At 48.8% G+C, this 18,405-nt stretch overlaps 1 protein-coding gene and 1 long non-coding RNA gene across 2 annotated transcripts in view; both read right to left on the reverse strand.

The window, feature by feature from the left end:
• Positions 1-16,635, reverse strand: part of LOC117379338 (NACHT, LRR and PYD domains-containing protein 1a allele 5-like) — a 186,619-nt gene extending 169,984 nt beyond the window's left edge. Inside the window, exons 1-5 of the mRNA XM_055225595.1 lie at positions 16,606-16,635; positions 5,323-5,401; positions 4,838-5,149; positions 1,182-1,427; positions 786-1,073 (exon numbers count right to left, since the gene is read on the reverse strand). Coding sequence (XP_055081570.1) covers positions 786-1,073; positions 1,182-1,427; positions 4,838-5,149; positions 5,323-5,401; positions 16,606-16,635 — 955 coding nt within the window. The remainder of the gene's footprint in view (positions 1-785; positions 1,074-1,181; positions 1,428-4,837; positions 5,150-5,322; positions 5,402-16,605) is intronic.
• On the reverse strand, positions 10,943-12,554 carry LOC117379339 (uncharacterized). The gene is made up of 3 exons (XR_008648906.1): positions 12,509-12,554; positions 11,550-11,596; positions 10,943-11,025 (listed from the first exon to the last, which is right to left on the reverse strand). It is a non-coding gene; the product is annotated as an uncharacterized LOC117379339 (long non-coding RNA).
• Positions 16,636-18,405: the final 1,770 nt, after the last annotated feature.

The raw sequence follows: 18,405 nt of genomic DNA on the forward strand, positions 1-18,405 counted from the left end.
CTGCTGCTCCACCTGCTCCTCCTGCTCCTGCTGCTCCATCTGCTCCACCTGCTCCACCTCCTCCACCTGCTCCACCTGCTCCACCTCCTCCACCTGCTCCACCTGCTCCACCTCCTCCACCTGCTCCACCTCCTCCACCTGCTCCACCTGCTCCACCTCCTCCACCTGCTCCACCTGCTCCACCTCCTCCACCTGCTCCACCTCCTCCACCTGCTCCACCTGCTCCACCTGCTCCTGCTGCTCCACCTGCTGGCACACGCCTGATGTCTTGTACTTGTGCAGTGAGTTTCTGTGACTCACATAAACTCTGTGAATGTGAGGAGAGACTCAAGACCTGCAGCAGAGGCAGAGAAAGAACCTCCTCCCCCTCTCCTCCTCCTCCTCTTCCCCACCTCCTCTCCTCTCTGTCTCACCCTCTCATTTTGTGTCAACTCTTGTTTAAAACTTAAACTTAAAACTTCTTTTTAAGAACCAAGACACGTTTCAACGCACATGCGATGACCTTAAGACTCACCTGTGCCACATGTCAGACTCACCTGTCTCACTCACCCGTTTCACCTGTCAGAGTCACCTGTCTCACCTGTTAGGTAAGTCTGACAGGTGAGACAGGTGACGCAGGTCACACAGGTGAGACTTATCTGTCACTCACATGTGTCACCTGTCAGACTCACCTGTCTCCCCTGTCTCATTTGTCTCACCTGTCTCACCCGTCTCTGTCTCACCTGCCTCCCCTGTCCCTGTCCTCCCTGTCCCCTGTCTCACCTGTCACCTGTCCCCTGTCTCACCTGTGCGTTGGACCCGTGTTGTGGACATGTCCTTGTGCTGCTGTGTGTGGACTTCACACAGATAAACTCCTTCTTGCTCTGGACTCAGGTTCTTCAGACTCAGATCACCCGTCTCTGACACGTCCTCCACAAACGTCCTCCAGGAGGCGCCGTAGGACACGTCCGCTCCGCTCCGGCTCAGGACGGTCTGGACCCGGTTGAAGGTCCACCTCAGGCTCTCCACTGGAGCAGGAGGAGCAGACGAGGAGGTGCAGGGCAGGGTCACCTCTGAGGACATGTCCACTGGAGCTGAGGACACACACAAGTGAGGACAGGAGGACACAGGAGGAGACAGGAGGAGAGAGGAGGAGACAGGAGGAGAGAGGAGGAGTCAGGTGCATAGAGGAGCAGACTCACGGTGCAGGCTGTAGGTGGCGCTCCTCCAGCTGTGGGAGGTGCTGATGTTACAGGTGAACCGCTGAGGGGGGCGGGGCTCCAGGGCGAGCGAGCTCCTCACGGAGTAGAGCTGCTCATCCATTGGCTGCACCTGGGTTTGGTGGGCGGAGTCAGGGGCCCAGGTCACACTGGGCTCAGGGTAGATGCCCTCAGAGCTGCAGACCAGGACGTCTCCTTTAAGCTCCAACTGCAGGGACACCACCGGACCTGAAGGGGACGCCACAAGTCAGAGGGACGAGAGAGGACAAACAGAGGGACGAGAGAGGACAGAGGGACGACAGGACAAACAGAGGGACGAGAGAGGACAAACAGAGGGGGGAGAGAGGACAAACAAAGGGACGACAGAGGGACGAGAGAGGACAAACAGAGGGACGACAGGACAAACAGAGGGATGAGAGAGGACAAACAGAGGGACAAGAGAGGACAAACAGAGGGACGAGAGAGGGACGAGAGAGGGACGAGAGAGGACAAACAGAGGGACAAGAGAGGACAAACAGAGGGACGAGAGAGGGACGAGAGAGGGACGAGAGAGGACAAACAGAGGGACGAAAGAGGACAAACAGAGTGACAACAGAGGACAAACAGAGGGACGACAGAGGACAAACAGAGGGATGACAGAGGACAAACAGAGGACAAACAGAGGGACGAGAGAGGACAAACAGAGGACAAACAGAGGGACGAGAGAGGACAAACAGAGGGACAAGAGGGGACAAACAGAGGGACAAGAGAGGACAGAGGGACAAGAGAGGACAAACAGAGGGACGAGAGAGCACAAACAGAGGACAAACAGAAGGACGACAGAGGACAAACAGAGGGACGAGAGAGGACAAACAGGGATGAGTGAGGACAAACAGAGGGTCAGAACAAACAATAAGACACATAGAAATAAACTTAAGAATATTAGTATTAGTAATATTACATTACTACAGTTTCCTCGTGGTACAAATGTTTAGTCGTCCCACAGAAAAACCAGTCCCCCTGAACCTCCTGATCCTCTGAACCACAAGACAAAAACTACAACTGACAGATTTATCAGACCAGAGCATCACACTGAGCACAGACGACATCAAAACAACATACAGACCAAAAAGAGACAACACAAAACAGAACAGGCCTGGGACGACCTCATGATCACAAGCAAATCATTTATAAACGTACAGCCCCACAAACAAAGTGCACAACGAGATTAAGACTGAACGAGACAACGTGCCCCCGACTGAAGTAAAGGGACTGAAACAGACTGTAAAAGAGCCATTAAAGAAGGTTTAACACATACACTGTATGTACTATTTATATAAATGGACAGAGCTAACCTGCTAGTCACCATGTTCCTAACAGGTGATGAGCAGCACAAAGGGACTGAGGATCCTACACCGTCAGATCGTCCGTGTTCCCTCTGTGGTACAGTTCAGCTTGGCTCAGTCTAGTTTTCATGATTATGGTCACAGTACTCAGCAGTTTTTTCTCATTTTTGCCAGATCTACGCTGCACCTCAGCCTCTGACCCAGCTCTCCATGACCGGTACGAACACCTCATCCTCCGCCAAGCCTCCTACGACCTTTTTAAAGATGTCAGCCTACGACCTCGCTCTCTCCTACCTGCTCCATTTTATCCCTCAGGACATTATGACAGAACGATCTGACCAACATGGGTCAATCAGACTCAGTGCAGGACCAAACGCCACACCAGGCATTTTTGCAACACGGTTTTATGATTGGACAACATGAACAGAGAATCAGGGCCCTGCCTGAAAGTGACCGAGCCCTGACCCAACAAGTCCCTCAGATCTCCAACCAGGTTTCTGCTTGCCGCTCTCTCCAGTCTCTGGCTTTTGCTGCAGCTGCCTCCTCTTCTGGAGCCCCCGCCCTCCCTGGAATCAAGATGCATGAATCCAGACCCATACTCAGGTCAGTCCAACCACTGCCAGGGTTTTCTTTTTCAGTGCTCCTCTGTGTTTCAGCAAGCTGGTTTTACATCAGACGCTGCTAAAATATGTGACATGTGTGGATTATTGAGAGGGAGAGCACTTCAGGGGGCTGAGGCAAAGTTCTCTGTTAAGTCTTGTTTGGGGTAGCAGGTCAGTGGCAGATTACACCATCAAACTCTGGACACTGGCTGTGGACCTGGACTGGACCGACAGTGCAGGAAAAGCTGTTTTTGTGAAGGGGCTAAATGACAAATTAAAAGATGGGCTGATTTCTCCAGATGACTCTCCTGACCTTAAATCTCTGACTTCTTTAGCGAGCATTGATAACTGTCTGCAAAATCACCAAAGAGAGAGACCCCATTTGCCGACCCATATTCTGAGTCGCCCTGTCCTCCCACAGCAGTCCAACCTGTCTCCTACACCACCCCCACCAGAGGAGCCTATGCAGCTGGACCAGGCACACCTCACTGCAGAAGAACCTCAGTGATGGTGCTGGGCGGGTGAGTGCCTGTACTGTACTTCCACTGCAACAAGGTCAGTTTTTTGGGCTTGACTGTGGGGAGGGGACAGGTGAAGGATGATCCACAGAAGGTAAAGGCTGTGACTGAGTGGACAAGGCCCAGCAACAGGAAGCAGTTACAGAGATTCATTGGGTTTGCAAACTTTTACTTGTGGTTCATCACAGACTTTAGTCGTGTTGTTGTGGCCCTGACTTAACTTACTCCCTCTGAACAGTTCTGTTGGAGTACTAAGGGTCAGAGGATCCTACAAACTCCTCCAGACTGTCCATGTATCCTCCATGGTACAGTTCAGCTTGGCTCAGTCTACTTTTCGTGATTATGGTCACAGTACTCAACAGTTTTTTTTTCGTTTTTGCCAGATCATGCTTCTTGGAGCTACCCTGTACCTCAGCCTCCGACTCAGCTCTCCACGACCGGAACAAACACCTCATCCTCCGACCCACGCCAAGTTTAAAGACGTTGGCCTACGACCCAGCGCTCTACTACCTGCTCTGTCAATGTGACATTCACATTTCCTTGTTTGTAATAAACTCTGTCAAACTTTTACCCTGAGTCTGTATCTTTGATCCCCTCAACATCCAAACCGGTGTCAGGAACTCGCTGACAGAAACATCTCAAACCTTTTTCAATGCAATGGTCATGTCACGTTTTCTTACTGCAGAACAGAAACCACGACAACACCACCGCCCTACAAAACTATAGACTCAACTCTGATGTACAAAGACCAGCCGCAACTCGACTGGTGCAGAGAAACATGTAGTGACAACCAGAGCCACACCAGGGGGCAGTGTTTCAAACCAAAACACCCGTCTCTTATAATGAAATAAAAACAATCTCCTCTCACCAACACCAGACTGTGAGGTGTTTACTGCTGCGTTCAGACCACAGCGTCTCCTTTCTGCTCCTCCTCAGTGTGTTCTCCTCCTCAGTGTGTTCTCCTCCTCAGTGTGTTCTCCTCCTCAGTGTGTTCTCCTCCTCAGTGTGTTCTCCTCCTCAGTGTGTTCTCCTCCTCAGTGTGTTCTCCTCAGTGTGTTCTCCTCAGTGTGTTCTCCTCCTCAGTGTGTTCTCCTCCTCAGTGTGTTCTCCTCCTCAGTGTGTTCTCCTCAGTGTGTTCTCCTCCTCAGTGTGTTCTCCTCCTCAGTGTGTTCTCCTCCTCAGTGTGTTCTTACCTTTCACTCTCAGGTGGACCCAGGTCTTTGCTCCAGAGTTGCTGGTGAAGGTCTGACAGAGGTATGATCCCTGGTCGGACACCTTCACGTGGGACAGCTGCAGAGAGGCGTTTCCTCTGGAGATCTGCTCAGGAAACAGGGAAGTGCGCCCCCTAAAGGTCTCAGCCTGCTTCTTCAGATGATCTGTGCCGTACTGGAAAGCATGAACCAGGAGGTTCTCTTCAGTTTTGACCCACTGGATCAGTATGACCTCACCCCCATCAGAGCTGCAGGGCAGGACACAGGTCTCCATGACGACACAGGACACTGTCTCTGAGGAGACAAGGAGACAAGGGGACAAAGTTAGGATGTGACATGTTCATCACTGCGTTGGTAAAATGTCCTGTTCTCTGTGTCTGAACAGACACATTCAGGATCTGGTGTTTGGAGTTTCTCCACACAGAAGTTTAAAGGCTTCTACAGGGGGCAGTAGAGAGGGCACACACCTGGCTCCTGTCCTCCTGCAGAGGTCCACAGCCAGACCAGCAGCACCACCCTCCACAGCTCCACCCTCCACAGCTCCATCTGAAACAGAGACACATTTGGATCAGAGTCAGACCAGAGTCCAGAGGAGACAAACTGACCACTGCACGTCCAGGGGCACAGACTCTTCCAAAGGCCAGAACTCATTTGGTGACAATATGTTTGTATTTTTAAAACAATCATTTCTCAGATTCACTCTGAACTGTCCTGTCTGGACCTCCTGTCCAGACAGGAGGTCCACACAGGAGGTCCACACAGGAGGTCTTGTAGAACTCAACTCCACCCAAATTCAAATCTGAATGTGAAACACGAGTAAACAAAAAGGTGGAGGTGTGTGTGTGTGTTTAGAGATAATTTAGTCACTCACAGATTGTCATTTGAGGTGTTTTCATCTTTTGAGTATGTTTCATTTAAAATGGAGCTAAAACAATCCCCCTCCAGACTCTACTTAGTCATATACAAACCTCCCCAGCTCTGTCTGAGTTTTATTGATGATTTTACTGAGATGCTTTCAGTCGTATGCACAGACTTTGATGGTTTAGTCATTACAGGTGATTTTAATGTACATGTGGATAATGTGTTTGACAGAAACACTAAAGAGCTCAGTTCTGTGAAACCTTTGGTCTGACTCATGTCAGCGAGCCACAACAGAGACACACTCTGGACCTGCTCATCACAACAGGAGTAAATATTTCAAATGTCAATGTGGTGGATGTTTCTCTGATCATTTCTGTGTCTTTTTTGACCTGTCTGTTATTCCCAAACCAGCGGCTGGTCCTGCAGTTGTTCAGAGGAGACACATAAATGATAAAACAGGTGCACTGTTCATGGAAATCATACACTTTGAAGAAGCCTCATGTTCTAATGTTGATGTCATGATCCCTGTCTTGCTCTCCCTGCATTCTCATCTCCCTCCTCCCTCACCTGCCTGTCTCCGGAGCTGGGCGGAGTCCTGACTCCTCCCGCACGCACCTGCTTCCCATCAACGCAATCAACACCACCTGCCGTGGATAAGAGGGGTCAGGACCAGTCACACGGCGCCAGAACGTCTGCGTGCTCCACGTGAATAGGCTCTTGGCTTAACACTTTTTGCTCTTTGTATTCCCGTGTCTTATTGGAACCTTTCTGCTCTGCTCCAGGAATCCGCAGTCCCTGCACCTCTGTCCTGGTATGGTCTTGTGTTCTCCCTGTCTCGTCGTGCACCTATGTCTCTCCATGTTCACGGACCCGCACCCACGCTCCCCGGCTTCTAAGGATTATGATTCATGATTTATTGGATTATGAACTTAGCTTTATGAACTCTTACTTTTGTGATCACTTGTGTGAATAAAGACATTGTTAAACGTCGTGAGTCTCGCACCTTTGGTCCTTACGCCACGCTGGTTTTGACAGAACGTTCCGGCCAGAAATGGACCAAGCGGACTCTAGACCTGACTCTACGCTTCAACAGGCGTTTACTCACCACGGCGACGTGCTCGGACAGCACGAGCAAACCATCCGGACCCTGTTGGAGCACAATCAGTCTCTTGTGCAGCGGGTGGCGCAGCTGGAGAACCAGGTCGCCACGCTGCTCGCGCACCTGCCCTCTATCGCCGCCGCTGCGGGATCTGTTCCACCGTCCTGTCCTCCGGAGTCGAGGAGCACCGATCCGGAACCTTATGCAGGTCAGCCAGGCCCCTGCCGAGGCTTCCTATTCCAGTGCCTCTCCGTGTTCCAACAGCGCCCAGCCCGTTTCCCCACGGGCTGGGCGCTGTGGGTTGCTCAGGGGTAGGGCGCTCCAATGGGCGGAGGCTAGGTTCGCCAACTCTGCTTTTGACAGCACGGACTTTGAGACTTTTTAAAATGAATTCAAGCTGGTTTTTAGTCATCCCCACTATCGAGCTGACGCCGCCTCCCGCCTGCTAGGCATAACTCAGGGTTCCAGGTCTGTGGCGGAGTTTACTATTGAATTTTGGACACTAGCGGCCGAAGTGGATTGGTCAGACAGCGCGCTTAAAGCGGTATTCTCCAGGGGACTAAATGACATTTTAAAAGATGAGTTAGCCTCACAGGACGAGCCCTCTGACCTCAGGGCTTTGATCACGCTGGCCAACCGCATAGACAATCGGCTACAGGAGCGTCGGCGGGAGACTCGTCCCTCCCCTGTTCGGTCCGTGGTTCGCCCCTCGTCGCCGGCTGCGAAAGAGAGATATCATTCGCCAACTTGGAGCGCAACTGGGTCTCACATGTCTGTCGGCCCGAGGAGCGTCAACGGGGGCGCCGCCTAGCGGGGGCGTGCTTCTATTGTGGTGGATTAGGACATTTTGTGGCCACCTGTCCGGTACGGCCTAAGAGGAAGCGCCAAACAGTGGCTCTGGGAGGACTGGTGTTACAGCCCCGTATCCCAGAGAAGGACACTAGGGCCTAAGTCTCCACGTGCCAGGAGTGTGCTCGGGGTAAGGCCTCCCACTTGCCGTCCACTCCTGACCTGTCCACGCCCGACCCGCCCTTCCCTGCTCAGGACCCTTGCTGCTCCGCTGGACACTACCTTCCATCCAGGGACTGCCTTGTGTCCCACCAGTGACATTGTTCCCTCCGTCCGGTCCCCCTCCTTCCACCCGTATCTGTCTTTTGGGCCACCAGGAGGTGTCCCTTGGGGGGGGGGGTACTGTCATGATCCCTGTCTTGCTCTCCCTGCATTCTCGTCTCACTCCTCCCGCGCGCACCTACTTCCCATCAACGCAATCAACACCACCTGCCGTGGATAAGAGGGGTCAGGACCAGTCACTCGGCACCGGAACGTCCGCGTGCTCCACGTAAATAGGCTCTTGGCTTAACACTTTTTGATTTTTGTATTCCCGTGTCTTATTGGAACCTTGCTCCTGTAACTGACAAAACTGTCCCAGAGACTGGACTGGACTGGACTTTGGACTTTTTTGTTGCTGTGTTGGTTCTTAACACTAATACCACAGAGGGCTCCTGTGTTAATGACAAATATAGAAGATGTACTGAACAATGCTCTGGAGTTCTTACATAAAGTCCAAAATGCTTCTCTAAACTTCAGCACACGTGAATAAAAGACAGGATTAAGGATAGAGTCAAACCAGTGAAGGAGTGAAGAGGTTATAAAGGCCCTGTCCATGTGTCCTACAGCTGCAGGTCTGTCACTCACCTCTGATGGAACGTCTGCAAAAGTCTACAAACGATTTATCCAACACCAGCACACGATTTAGTCCAACGAGCACGAACGAGAGAAACAGACAGAGAGAGAGAGAGAGACAGAGAGAGAGAGAGAGAGAGAACTGAGACTGTAAATGAAGACTTTTTATTGGGGCAAATAAAGGTTCAAAGTTCACCTTTACAACACTCACATAATAGAGTCATAAAAACTGTGGCACAACATGAACAAAATGGAGTCACAACGAGATGAAATAATAAAATGGAAAGAACAAAAATGAGACTTTAATGTGTCACAAACAGAACAGTGATTAATTTTATTTTTCTTTGTTTATGCATCTTGTATTAATGTTCTGCATCAATGATGAACAAACAGGTGATGCATTCTGGGAGTTTTTGAGTCGTGTCTTACAGATAAACTTCATACAGAGCTGTTCTCTTCAGACTCAGAGAAACAGAGATGAGTTTAAATCATCACCTGAAATAAAACAAAGAGCAGAGAGAAAGAGAAGATCCAATGATGTTTTTAAAGGAAAAGTTTCATCAAGTCAAAATCCAAGATGTTTATAAGAGTCGACTTTTTTAGTGGATGTAACATTTAGTGTGTAAAGATTTAAAACTTGCACATTATTTATGTGTTTTTAGAAGAAAAAAAAAGTCATACATTTAGTTTTATTTACATTCAAGACAGTTTAAGATTCATGAGGGAGTTTTGTATTTAATAAAATCTTTATAAAGCTCCTGACCAGCAGAGGGAGCACCTGCACAAAACAACATCATCTGCAAATAAATGTATGAGGCTTTATTTTAAACTGTGACCAATAGAATTAATTAAAAAAAATAGTAAAAAGTAGAGGGCCCAAAACTGATCCTCAGGGAACTACTTTACTTAAAGTTATAAAATCTGATTTAAAACCATCGGCTTCAGCCTGAATTCAGTTTGAAACATAATTTTTGAGACAATCACATGAAGCTTTGTCAGATCCACTCTGCTTCAGACGTGTGTGTAGTGATGATGTGCCTTTTAGCAACACATCAAACACTTTAAATACACAGAGGAGGAGAGTGTTAGGGCTGAGCCTGGTTTAACAGTAGAACAAGCTCCTCCTCTTCCTCTCAGCTTTAGTCCTGGAGGACAGTAGCGCCCCCTGATGGCAGCAGGAGAAACAGTGTGTGGTCAGGGTGGTGTCCTGTACAATCCTCTGGACTCTGTGGTTCAGTGGGACTGTCCTTATGTGAGTGAACAAAACACACTGTATAAAAGTCAGAGGCCCTTTCAGCGCAGGGTATAAAGTATCTGGACTTGTTCCAGCTTCAGTTTTTGTGTCTTTTATTGTTGTGATTTGAGCTCAGTTTGTGTTTCTGCAGGTGGACTCTGGTGAGTGTATCTTTGGTGTTATGTCGCTCTCACTGCTCCATTTACCACATTACATCAGTGAAACAAACTCACATAATCACATAATATTCACGCGTTGAATGCTTTATTTGTATTTAAATTTACTTTTGCTCAGCGTCGTCTCTTTGTTTTGTTGTTGTGCCCCTGAGCCAGACACAACAGAACAGAGTCACAGAACAATACAAGAACATTTGAAGTGTTAATGTTTAAGAAAATGTGACAAATCCATGTGTTCCCAGTGGAACATCACATCCTGGTGTGTCCTGTGTCTCTGTGACTCTGTGAGAATGACCACTCGCTCTGACACTGACCACAGCCACGTCCAGGGAAACCTCCAGTGTGTCAGTGTCCATCAGTGACTCTGTCCACTGTCCTGACCCTGACCCGTCTGAAGGAGCCTGGACACTCGGCCGTCGCTCTGACTGGTCACTCTGTGGTCAGGGGGTGAGGGTCCTGCTCAGGTCCTGCTCAGGTCCTGCTCAGGTTCTGCTCAGGTCCTGCTCAGGTCCTGCTCAGGTCCTGCTCAGGTCCACCACAGACACAGAGGAACCTTCAGTGAACAGTTTAAACCCTGGAAACAGAGGCTCAGAGAAGGACGAGGAGAAGGTCCAGATGTGGGACAGTCGTCCATCAGAGAAGACCTGATAGAAGGACAGAGCTCCAGCCTCAGAGTCCAGGAACACGCCCACTCTGCCTGAGGACACGCCCCACCTGCTTGAGGACACGCCCCATCTGCTCGAGGACATGCCCCCTGAGGAGCAGAGCCAGTCATAGACCTTTGTTCTCTCTTTGTTGTGGCGGGTAAAACACTCTCCTTTGTCGATCTCCAGACTCCAGGACAGATCGTTGTGTCCAAACACACACTCATTTCCTCTACGCTTGATTCTTCTATAACTCACTGCTATAGAAACCCACTCCCCGCTCCACTTCACCTCCCAGTAACAGCGCCCCCTCAGGCCAGTGGAGCTCAGGACCTGATGATTGTCACCAGTGAACCTGTCGTCATGATCTCGAACCTTCTGCTCCACTTTCACATGTGTCACAGTTCGTTGGTCCTTAGACAGAAGGAGACGTCTCTGAGCTGAGTTTGGGTCCAGAGAGAACTCACAGGAGTCTGAAACACAAACATCTGAACATGAGGAGAATGTTCATGTGTGAATGTTGGAGCAGAATCAGTGTCTCTAGAGCTGGAGGAGCCTGGAGGAGCTACATGAGAGTTTTGTCTCTGGTGTAATGGACATGATTGTACACATGGTGGCGCTGCTGCCTCACTGTTCTCATGTGTCTTTTTGAAGCCTTTGGATGGTTGTTGTCACTGTGACGTCTACATTTAGTTCTGTGAGGACAGCATCATTTCATCAAGCACCAGGTGTGAGGAGAACACAGCAGGTCTGTCTGCTCCAGAGACGAGGACTGAGCTTCTGTGGATCTTTGTTCAAAGGACAGTGTCTCTGGTGTTAAACTCTTTTGACTCTCACACCTGGAGTTACATCAGTTTGATTCACCTCAGACAAAACAATGTCCCATGTTAAAGTAAATAAAATGTTTATTTCAAGAGATTTATGTAATTTATACAGTCTATTATTAACAATATGAAACAACATGAAACAATATGAAACAAAACAAAACAATACTCACACATCCTCAGATCTGAGACCATCTGGACCTCTCCAGGAGGATCCAACCTGAAACACACAAGTCCAGTTTAGACCAGGACCAGGACCAGACCAGAGACCAGACCAGAGACCAGAGACCAGACCAGACCAGAGACCAGAGACCAGAGACCAGAGACCAGACCAGAGACCAGAGACCAGACCAGAGACCAGACTGCAGATCTTATTTTTTCTTTCAGTTTCAGATTTTGAATAAAATAAACTCACATTTCTTTGGTTGGGGCTTTCACCACAGCTCCTCTTGTCATGTTCTCCTGTTTCTCCTCAGGTCCTCCTCTTGTGTTCTTGTGTTTCTCGTTCTCCAGACTGAGGTCATTCATCTCGTTCAGAGAGTGTTGCTGGTTCAGTTTTTTCTCTGCAGACAGACCATTTTTACTCTGCATCCAGATCTCTCCAGCAGGATCCAACCTGAAACACACAAGTCCAGATTAGACCAGGACCAGGACCTGAGACCAGACCAGAGACCAGACCAGAGACCAGAGACCAGACCAGAGACCAGAGACCAGACCAGAGACCAGAGACCAGACCAGAGACCAGACCAGAGACCAGACTGCAGATCTTATTTTTTCTTTCAATTTCAGATTTTGAATAAAATAAACTCACATTTCTTTGGTTGGGGCTTTCACCACAGGTCCTCCACTCGTGTTCTCCTGTTTCTCCTCAGGTCCTCTTCTCATGTTCTCCTGTTTCTCCTTCCCCAGACTGAGGTTGTTCAACTTGTTCAGAGAGTGTTGCTGGTTCAGTTTTTTCTCTGCAGACAGACCATTTTTACTCTGCATCTGGACCTCTCCAGCAGGATCCAACCTGAAACATACAAGTCCAGTTTAGACCAGACCAGGACCAGAGACCAGAGACCAGAGACCAGACCAGAGACCAGACTGCAGAGCTAATTTTTTCTTATAATTGTGAATAAAATAAACTCACATTTCTTTGTTTGAGGCTTTCACCTCAGGTCCTCCTCTCATGTCCTCGTTAGACATTGAAAGTTGGTACAGTACAAACAGTGTAATCCCTCATTTGTCCAGGAGGGGCCAGTGTAGAGAAGGTTTCAGTGGTGGTCTCTGGACACTGTTGTTCTGATCAAGACGTTTCAGCTCCTGAAGACATTTTCAATTTGATGGAACTGGGATTTATATTAATCTGAGTCAAATAAGAGACGATATGAGGAACTGAACCAGGACTAAACCGGGACTAAACCAGGACTAAACCAGGACTAAACCAGGACTGAGGAGGGTCAGGCTCTTTATAGAGACGTACTGACCCATAATGAGGTCAGCTCAGGGGCAGTTTCTCTCTAAAACTCTTCCCTTTGGGGCTGGACTCAGTGTGGTATAAATCCCAGAGTCTCAGACCAGGACCATGAAACTGAAAATGACTCAGGATGAAGCAGAAACATCTTGAAACGCCCAGATGTCGACCTCTGAAACCTAGGACCAGGACCCACACCTGACAGACAGCAGGGGGCGGTCTCACCTGGGTGTCTCCTGTGAACAGGGGGCGCTCTTCAGTCCAGTACACGGTGGCTCCTCTCCTGAGTCCTGGAGGTCGTTGTGACTGAGGTCCAGGTGTGTGGGACTGGAGGAGCTGAGGACTGAGACCTGAGGCCCACAGCTGTGAGGAGACAGACCACGACCAGAGACACTGAAAAAGCAGAACTGTGCATGAATATCTTGTTTTTTCTTTCAATTTAAAATTTTAAGTCAAATAAACTCACATTTCTTTCTTTCTTTCCTCAGGTCCTCCTCTTGGGTCCTCCTGCTTCACCTCAGGTCCTCCTCTCAGATTCTCCTGCTCCACCTCAGGTCCTCCTCTGGACTGCTCTGCGTGGAGCCTTGAAAATGAGAAGATCAGATCTTCTGTTATTTGATAGATTGGGGTAAATGTTTCCCCCTCCCTGATCCTCCACCTTAAGGTGGTGGAGGGTTTGAGCCCAAATGATCCTGGAGCTCTGTGGTCGGGGGCTTCATGCCCCTGGTAGGGTCACCCATAGCAAACAGGTCCAAAGGGACGGGTCTAACTAAGAGTGGTTTAGAAGCCCTTATGATGAGAGGTTCACTGCGTCACCCCACCCTGGAGCCAGGCCTGGGGTGGTTGCTCGAGAGCAAGCGCCTGGTGGCCGGGCCAGGCTCAGACTCAAGGAGCGATGTGTGGCCGTTGTCCTACCTGCGGGAGGAGCCATGAGGGGCGGGTGCAGAGAGATCTGGGCGGCAGTCGAAGGCGGGGACATAAAGACTGACTCTGGGGACATGGAATGTGACGTCTCTGGGGGGAGGAGCCTGATCTTGTGCGGGAGGTTGAGTGTTACAGACTGGGTATAGTCGTCCTCACCTCCACACACAGCCTGGGCTCTGGAGACGACTCCTCCAGAGGGACTGGACTCTCCATTTCTCTGGCGTTGCCGTGGGGAGCGGCGGCGAGACGGTGTGGACTCATGTGGACCCGGTGAACGAGAGGGTCGTGTCCCTGCGCCTCCGGGTCGGGGACAGGTCTCTCACTGTGCAGTGCAGAGTACCCGGCCTTCTGGGAGTCCCTGGGAGGGACACTAGACAGAGCACTGACCGGGGACTCTGTTGTTCTCCTGGGGGACTTCAACGCCCATGTGGGTAATGACAGTGACACCTGGAGGACGTGATCTGGAAGAACGTCCTCCCTGATCTGAACCTGAGTTTTGTTCTGTTATTGTTCTTCTGTTCTAGTCACAGTTTGTCCAGAACAAACTCCATGTTCCAGCACAAGGTCCATCAGAGCAGGTGACACCAGGACACTCCAGGTCAGAGGTCGATGATCCACTTTGTTGTCGTGTCATCTGACCTCTGACCCCGTGTCTTGGACACTCGGGTGAAGAGACCCGGCCCCGGATAAGAGGAAGAAAATGGATGGATGGGTAAATGTTTCAGACTTACATTTCTTCTTCTTCTGCAGATTGATTTTGGGGCTAAAAAATAAAATAAAAGTTGGTCAGAACTTCTTATGTTTCTTTCTGTTTTTCTGATTTGATCTTCACAGCATCAAAATGAAACATCCTGAAGGTTCTGAGGCTCTAAGCTCCAGGTGGAATCTGAGTGTTCTCTTCAAAGTGAAACACTGAAGAACTTTAGTAAAAGACAAAGTTAAATCTGTCACTGGACAAATCGTTGTAGGACTGAAGACGTTTCTCTGCTCATCCAAGTCTCTTCTTCAGTTCTGGTCAGATTCCTGCTGGACACTGACTTATATCTGTGTGAAGGAGGAACTAACCACACTGAAACTGGAAACAGCTTCTGTCTCCAGTTTCAGTCTTATTGGTGCCCATTCAACGGTGGTTCAATGGTTCTACAGGCTGACACTATCATTCTTTTTGTTCTCTTTGTTTGCTTTGGGTCTGAGGGTGGAGTTATAGATGGGGATAGATTATGTCTCAGGCCTCATTTTTGTTTAAGGAAGAATTCTCTTCCCCAACAAAAATATCTTCTTTAACTCTCCTCTCAAACCATTTCCTTTTGACAGGTTTGTTCTCCTTGGATTCTCCCCGTGTGAACTTGATGTTTGGATCCACCACATTAATATGTGCAGGAGACAGAAATTGTTTCAGTTTCAGTTTCAGTGTGGTTAGTTCCTCCTTCACACAGATATAAGTCAGTGTCCAGCAGGAATCTGACCAGAACTGAAGAAGAGACTTGGACGAGCAGAGAAACGTCTTCAGTCCTACAAAGATTTGTCCAGTGATTGAAGTTTGTGTTTTCCTCTGGATCAGACCTGGACGTCTGAGGGACACAGACTCTGAAGATCTGTGTGTAAATGTGATTTAAACTTGTGTGAATATGTTTGTGTTAAACAGCCGTGTGCTGAGGCGCTGGTCTGGAGCTCTCACCTCTTTGTCCTTTTGACGTTTCCACAGGAAGAAGAAGAAGAAGAAGATGACGAGGAGAAGGACGAGGGCCCCACACACTGAGCCTCCGATCACAGGGGCCCCAGGGCCCCTAGGGCCCCCAGGGCCCCCAAGGACCTCTACTGTGGGACACAAACACATGTGGAGATGAGAGCGTCTACTGCTGCTCCACCTGCTCCACCTGCTCCTGCTGCTCCACCTGCTCCACCTGCTCCTGCTGCTCCACCTCCTCCACCTGCTCCACCTGCTCCTGCTGCTCCACCTGCACCTCTCCTCTCTCCTCCTCAGTGTGTTCTCCTCCTCAGTGTGTTCTCCTCCTCAGTGTGTTTTCCTCCTCAGTGTGTTCTCCTCAGTGTGTCCTCCTCCTCAGTGTGTTCTCCTCCTCAGTGTGTTCTCCTCAGTGTGTTCTCCTCCTCAGTGTGTTCTCCTCCTCAGTGTGTTCTCCTCCTCAGTGTGTTCTCCTCCTCAGTGTGTTCTCCTCAGTGTGTTCTCCTCAGTGTGTTCTCCTCCTCAGTGTGTTCTCCTCCTCAGTGTGTTCTCCTCCTCAGTGTGTTCTCCTCAGTGTGTTCTTACCTTTCACTCTCAGGTGGACCCAGGTCTTTGCTCCAGAGTTGCTGGTGAAGGTCTGACAGAGGTATGAGCCCTGGTCGGACACCTTCACGTGGGACAGCTTCAGAGAGGCGTTTCCTCTGGAGATCTGCTCAGGAAATAGGGAAGTGCGCCCCCTAAAGGACTCAGCCTGCTTCTTCAGCTGATCTGTGCCGTACTGGAAAGCATGAACCAGGAGGTTCTCTTCAGTTTTGACCCATTGGATCAGTATGACCTCACCCCCATCAGAGCTGCAGGGCAGGACACAGGTCTCCATGACGACACAGGACACTGTCTCTGAGGAGACAAGGAGACAACGAAATAAGTGAGGGAACCTTTCCCCTGTGAGTGTTGTTAGTGCACGTTGGCTCTTCCTGATGTGAGGACAGAGACATAAGTGTCTTTATTTTCAAACTCTTTTGTTTGGTCAAATGAATTATTTTTGTTCAGAACATATTTTACAGTAGGACTTCTACAGGGGGCAGTAGAGAGGGCACACACCTGGCTCCTGTCCTCCTGCAGAGGTCCACAGCCAGACCAGCAGCACCACCCTCCACAGCTCCACCCTCCACAGCTCCACCCTCCACAGCTCCATCTGAAACAGACACACATTTGGATCAGAGTCAGACCAGAGTCCAGAGGAGACAAACTGACCACTGCACGTCCAGGGGCACAGACTCTTCCAAAGGCCAGAACTCATTTGGTGACAATATGTTTGTATTTTTAAAACAATCATTTCTCAGATTCACTCTGAACTGTCCTGTCCACAAAGGAGGTCCTGTTGAACTCAACTCCACCCAACTTCAAATCTGAATGTGAAACACGAGTAAACAAAAAGGTGGAGGTTTGTGTGTTTTTAGAGATAATTTAGTCACTCACAGATTGTCATTTGTGGTGTTTTCATCTTTTGAGTATGTTTCATTTAAAATGGAGCTAAAACAATCCCCCTCCAGACTCTACTTAGTCATATACAAACCTCCCCAGCTCTGTCTGAGTTTTATTGATGATTTTACTGAGATGCTTTCAGTCATATGCACAGACTTTGATGGTTTAGTCATTACAGGTGATTTTAATGTACATGTGGATAATGTGTTTGACAGAAACACTAAAGAGCTCAGTTCTGTGAAACCTTTGGTCTGACTCATGTCAGCGAGTCACAACAGAGACACACTCTGGACCTGCTCATTACAAAAGGACTAAATATTTCAAATGTCAATGTGGTGGATGTTTCTCTGATCATTCCTGTGTCTTTTTTGACCTGTCTGTTATTCCCAAACCAGCGGCTGGTCCTGCAGTTGTTCAGAGGAGACACATAAATGATAAAACAGGTGCACTGTTCATGGAAATGATTCACTTTGAAAATGCCTCATGTTCTAATGTTGATGATTTGTTGAACTCTGTGACTCTGAGTGTTTTGAATGTTCTGGACACCATTGTCCTGATGAAGGTTAAAATGGTTAAAGATGAGCAGAAAGCTCCATGGAGGAATGATGACTCAGGGCACAGAAAAGGGAGGAGGGCCAAGCGGGAATGGAGCAAGTCAAAGCTCCAGGTTCATTATGAGATTTACAGAGAAAAGATGCACATGTACAACCACAGTTTATGTAGAACAAGGGAGAGGGATTTTTATGACATTATTGGAAGTTGCAGTATCAACTCTCATGTCCTGTTTGCAACAGTAAACAGATTAACAAACCTCCAGCTCCACTGCCGTTAGAACTAATTTAACATCTAAGTGCAGTGAGTTTGCAGTTTTCTTTAATGAAAAGGTTCAGGGCATTAAAAATGACATCAACTCCACAAATAACAACCCAGCACCACCGAGACACTGACTCACTCTGCTCCTGTAACTGACAAAACTGTCCCAGAGACTGGACTGGACTTTGGACTTTTTTGTTGCTGTGTTGGTTCTTAACACTAATACCACAGAGGGCTCCTGTGTTAATGACAAATATAGAAGATGTACTGAACAATGCTCTGGAGTTCTTACATAAAGTCCAAAATGCTTCTCTAAACTTCAGCACACGTGAATAAAAGACAGGATTAAGGATAGAGTCAAACCAGTGAAGGAGTGAAGAGGTTATAAAGGCCCTGTCCATGTGTCCTACAGCTGCAGGTCTGTCACTCACCTCTGATGGAACGTCTGCAAAAGTCTACAAACGATTTATCCAACACAACACACGATTTAGTCCAACGAACACGAACGAGAGAAACAGACAGAGAGACAAAGAGAGGGAGGGAGAGAGAGAGAGAACCTGAGACTGTAAATGAAGACTTTTTATTGGAGCAAATAAAGGTTCAAAGTTCACCTTTATGACACTCACATAATAGAGTCGTATAAACTGTTGCACAATATCAATCAAAT

The sequence above is a fragment of the Periophthalmus magnuspinnatus genome, chromosome 12 (genome assembly GCF_009829125.3).
Source record: "Periophthalmus magnuspinnatus isolate fPerMag1 chromosome 12, fPerMag1.2.pri, whole genome shotgun sequence".
Taxonomy (NCBI): Eukaryota; Metazoa; Chordata; class Actinopteri; order Gobiiformes; family Gobiidae; genus Periophthalmus; species Periophthalmus magnuspinnatus.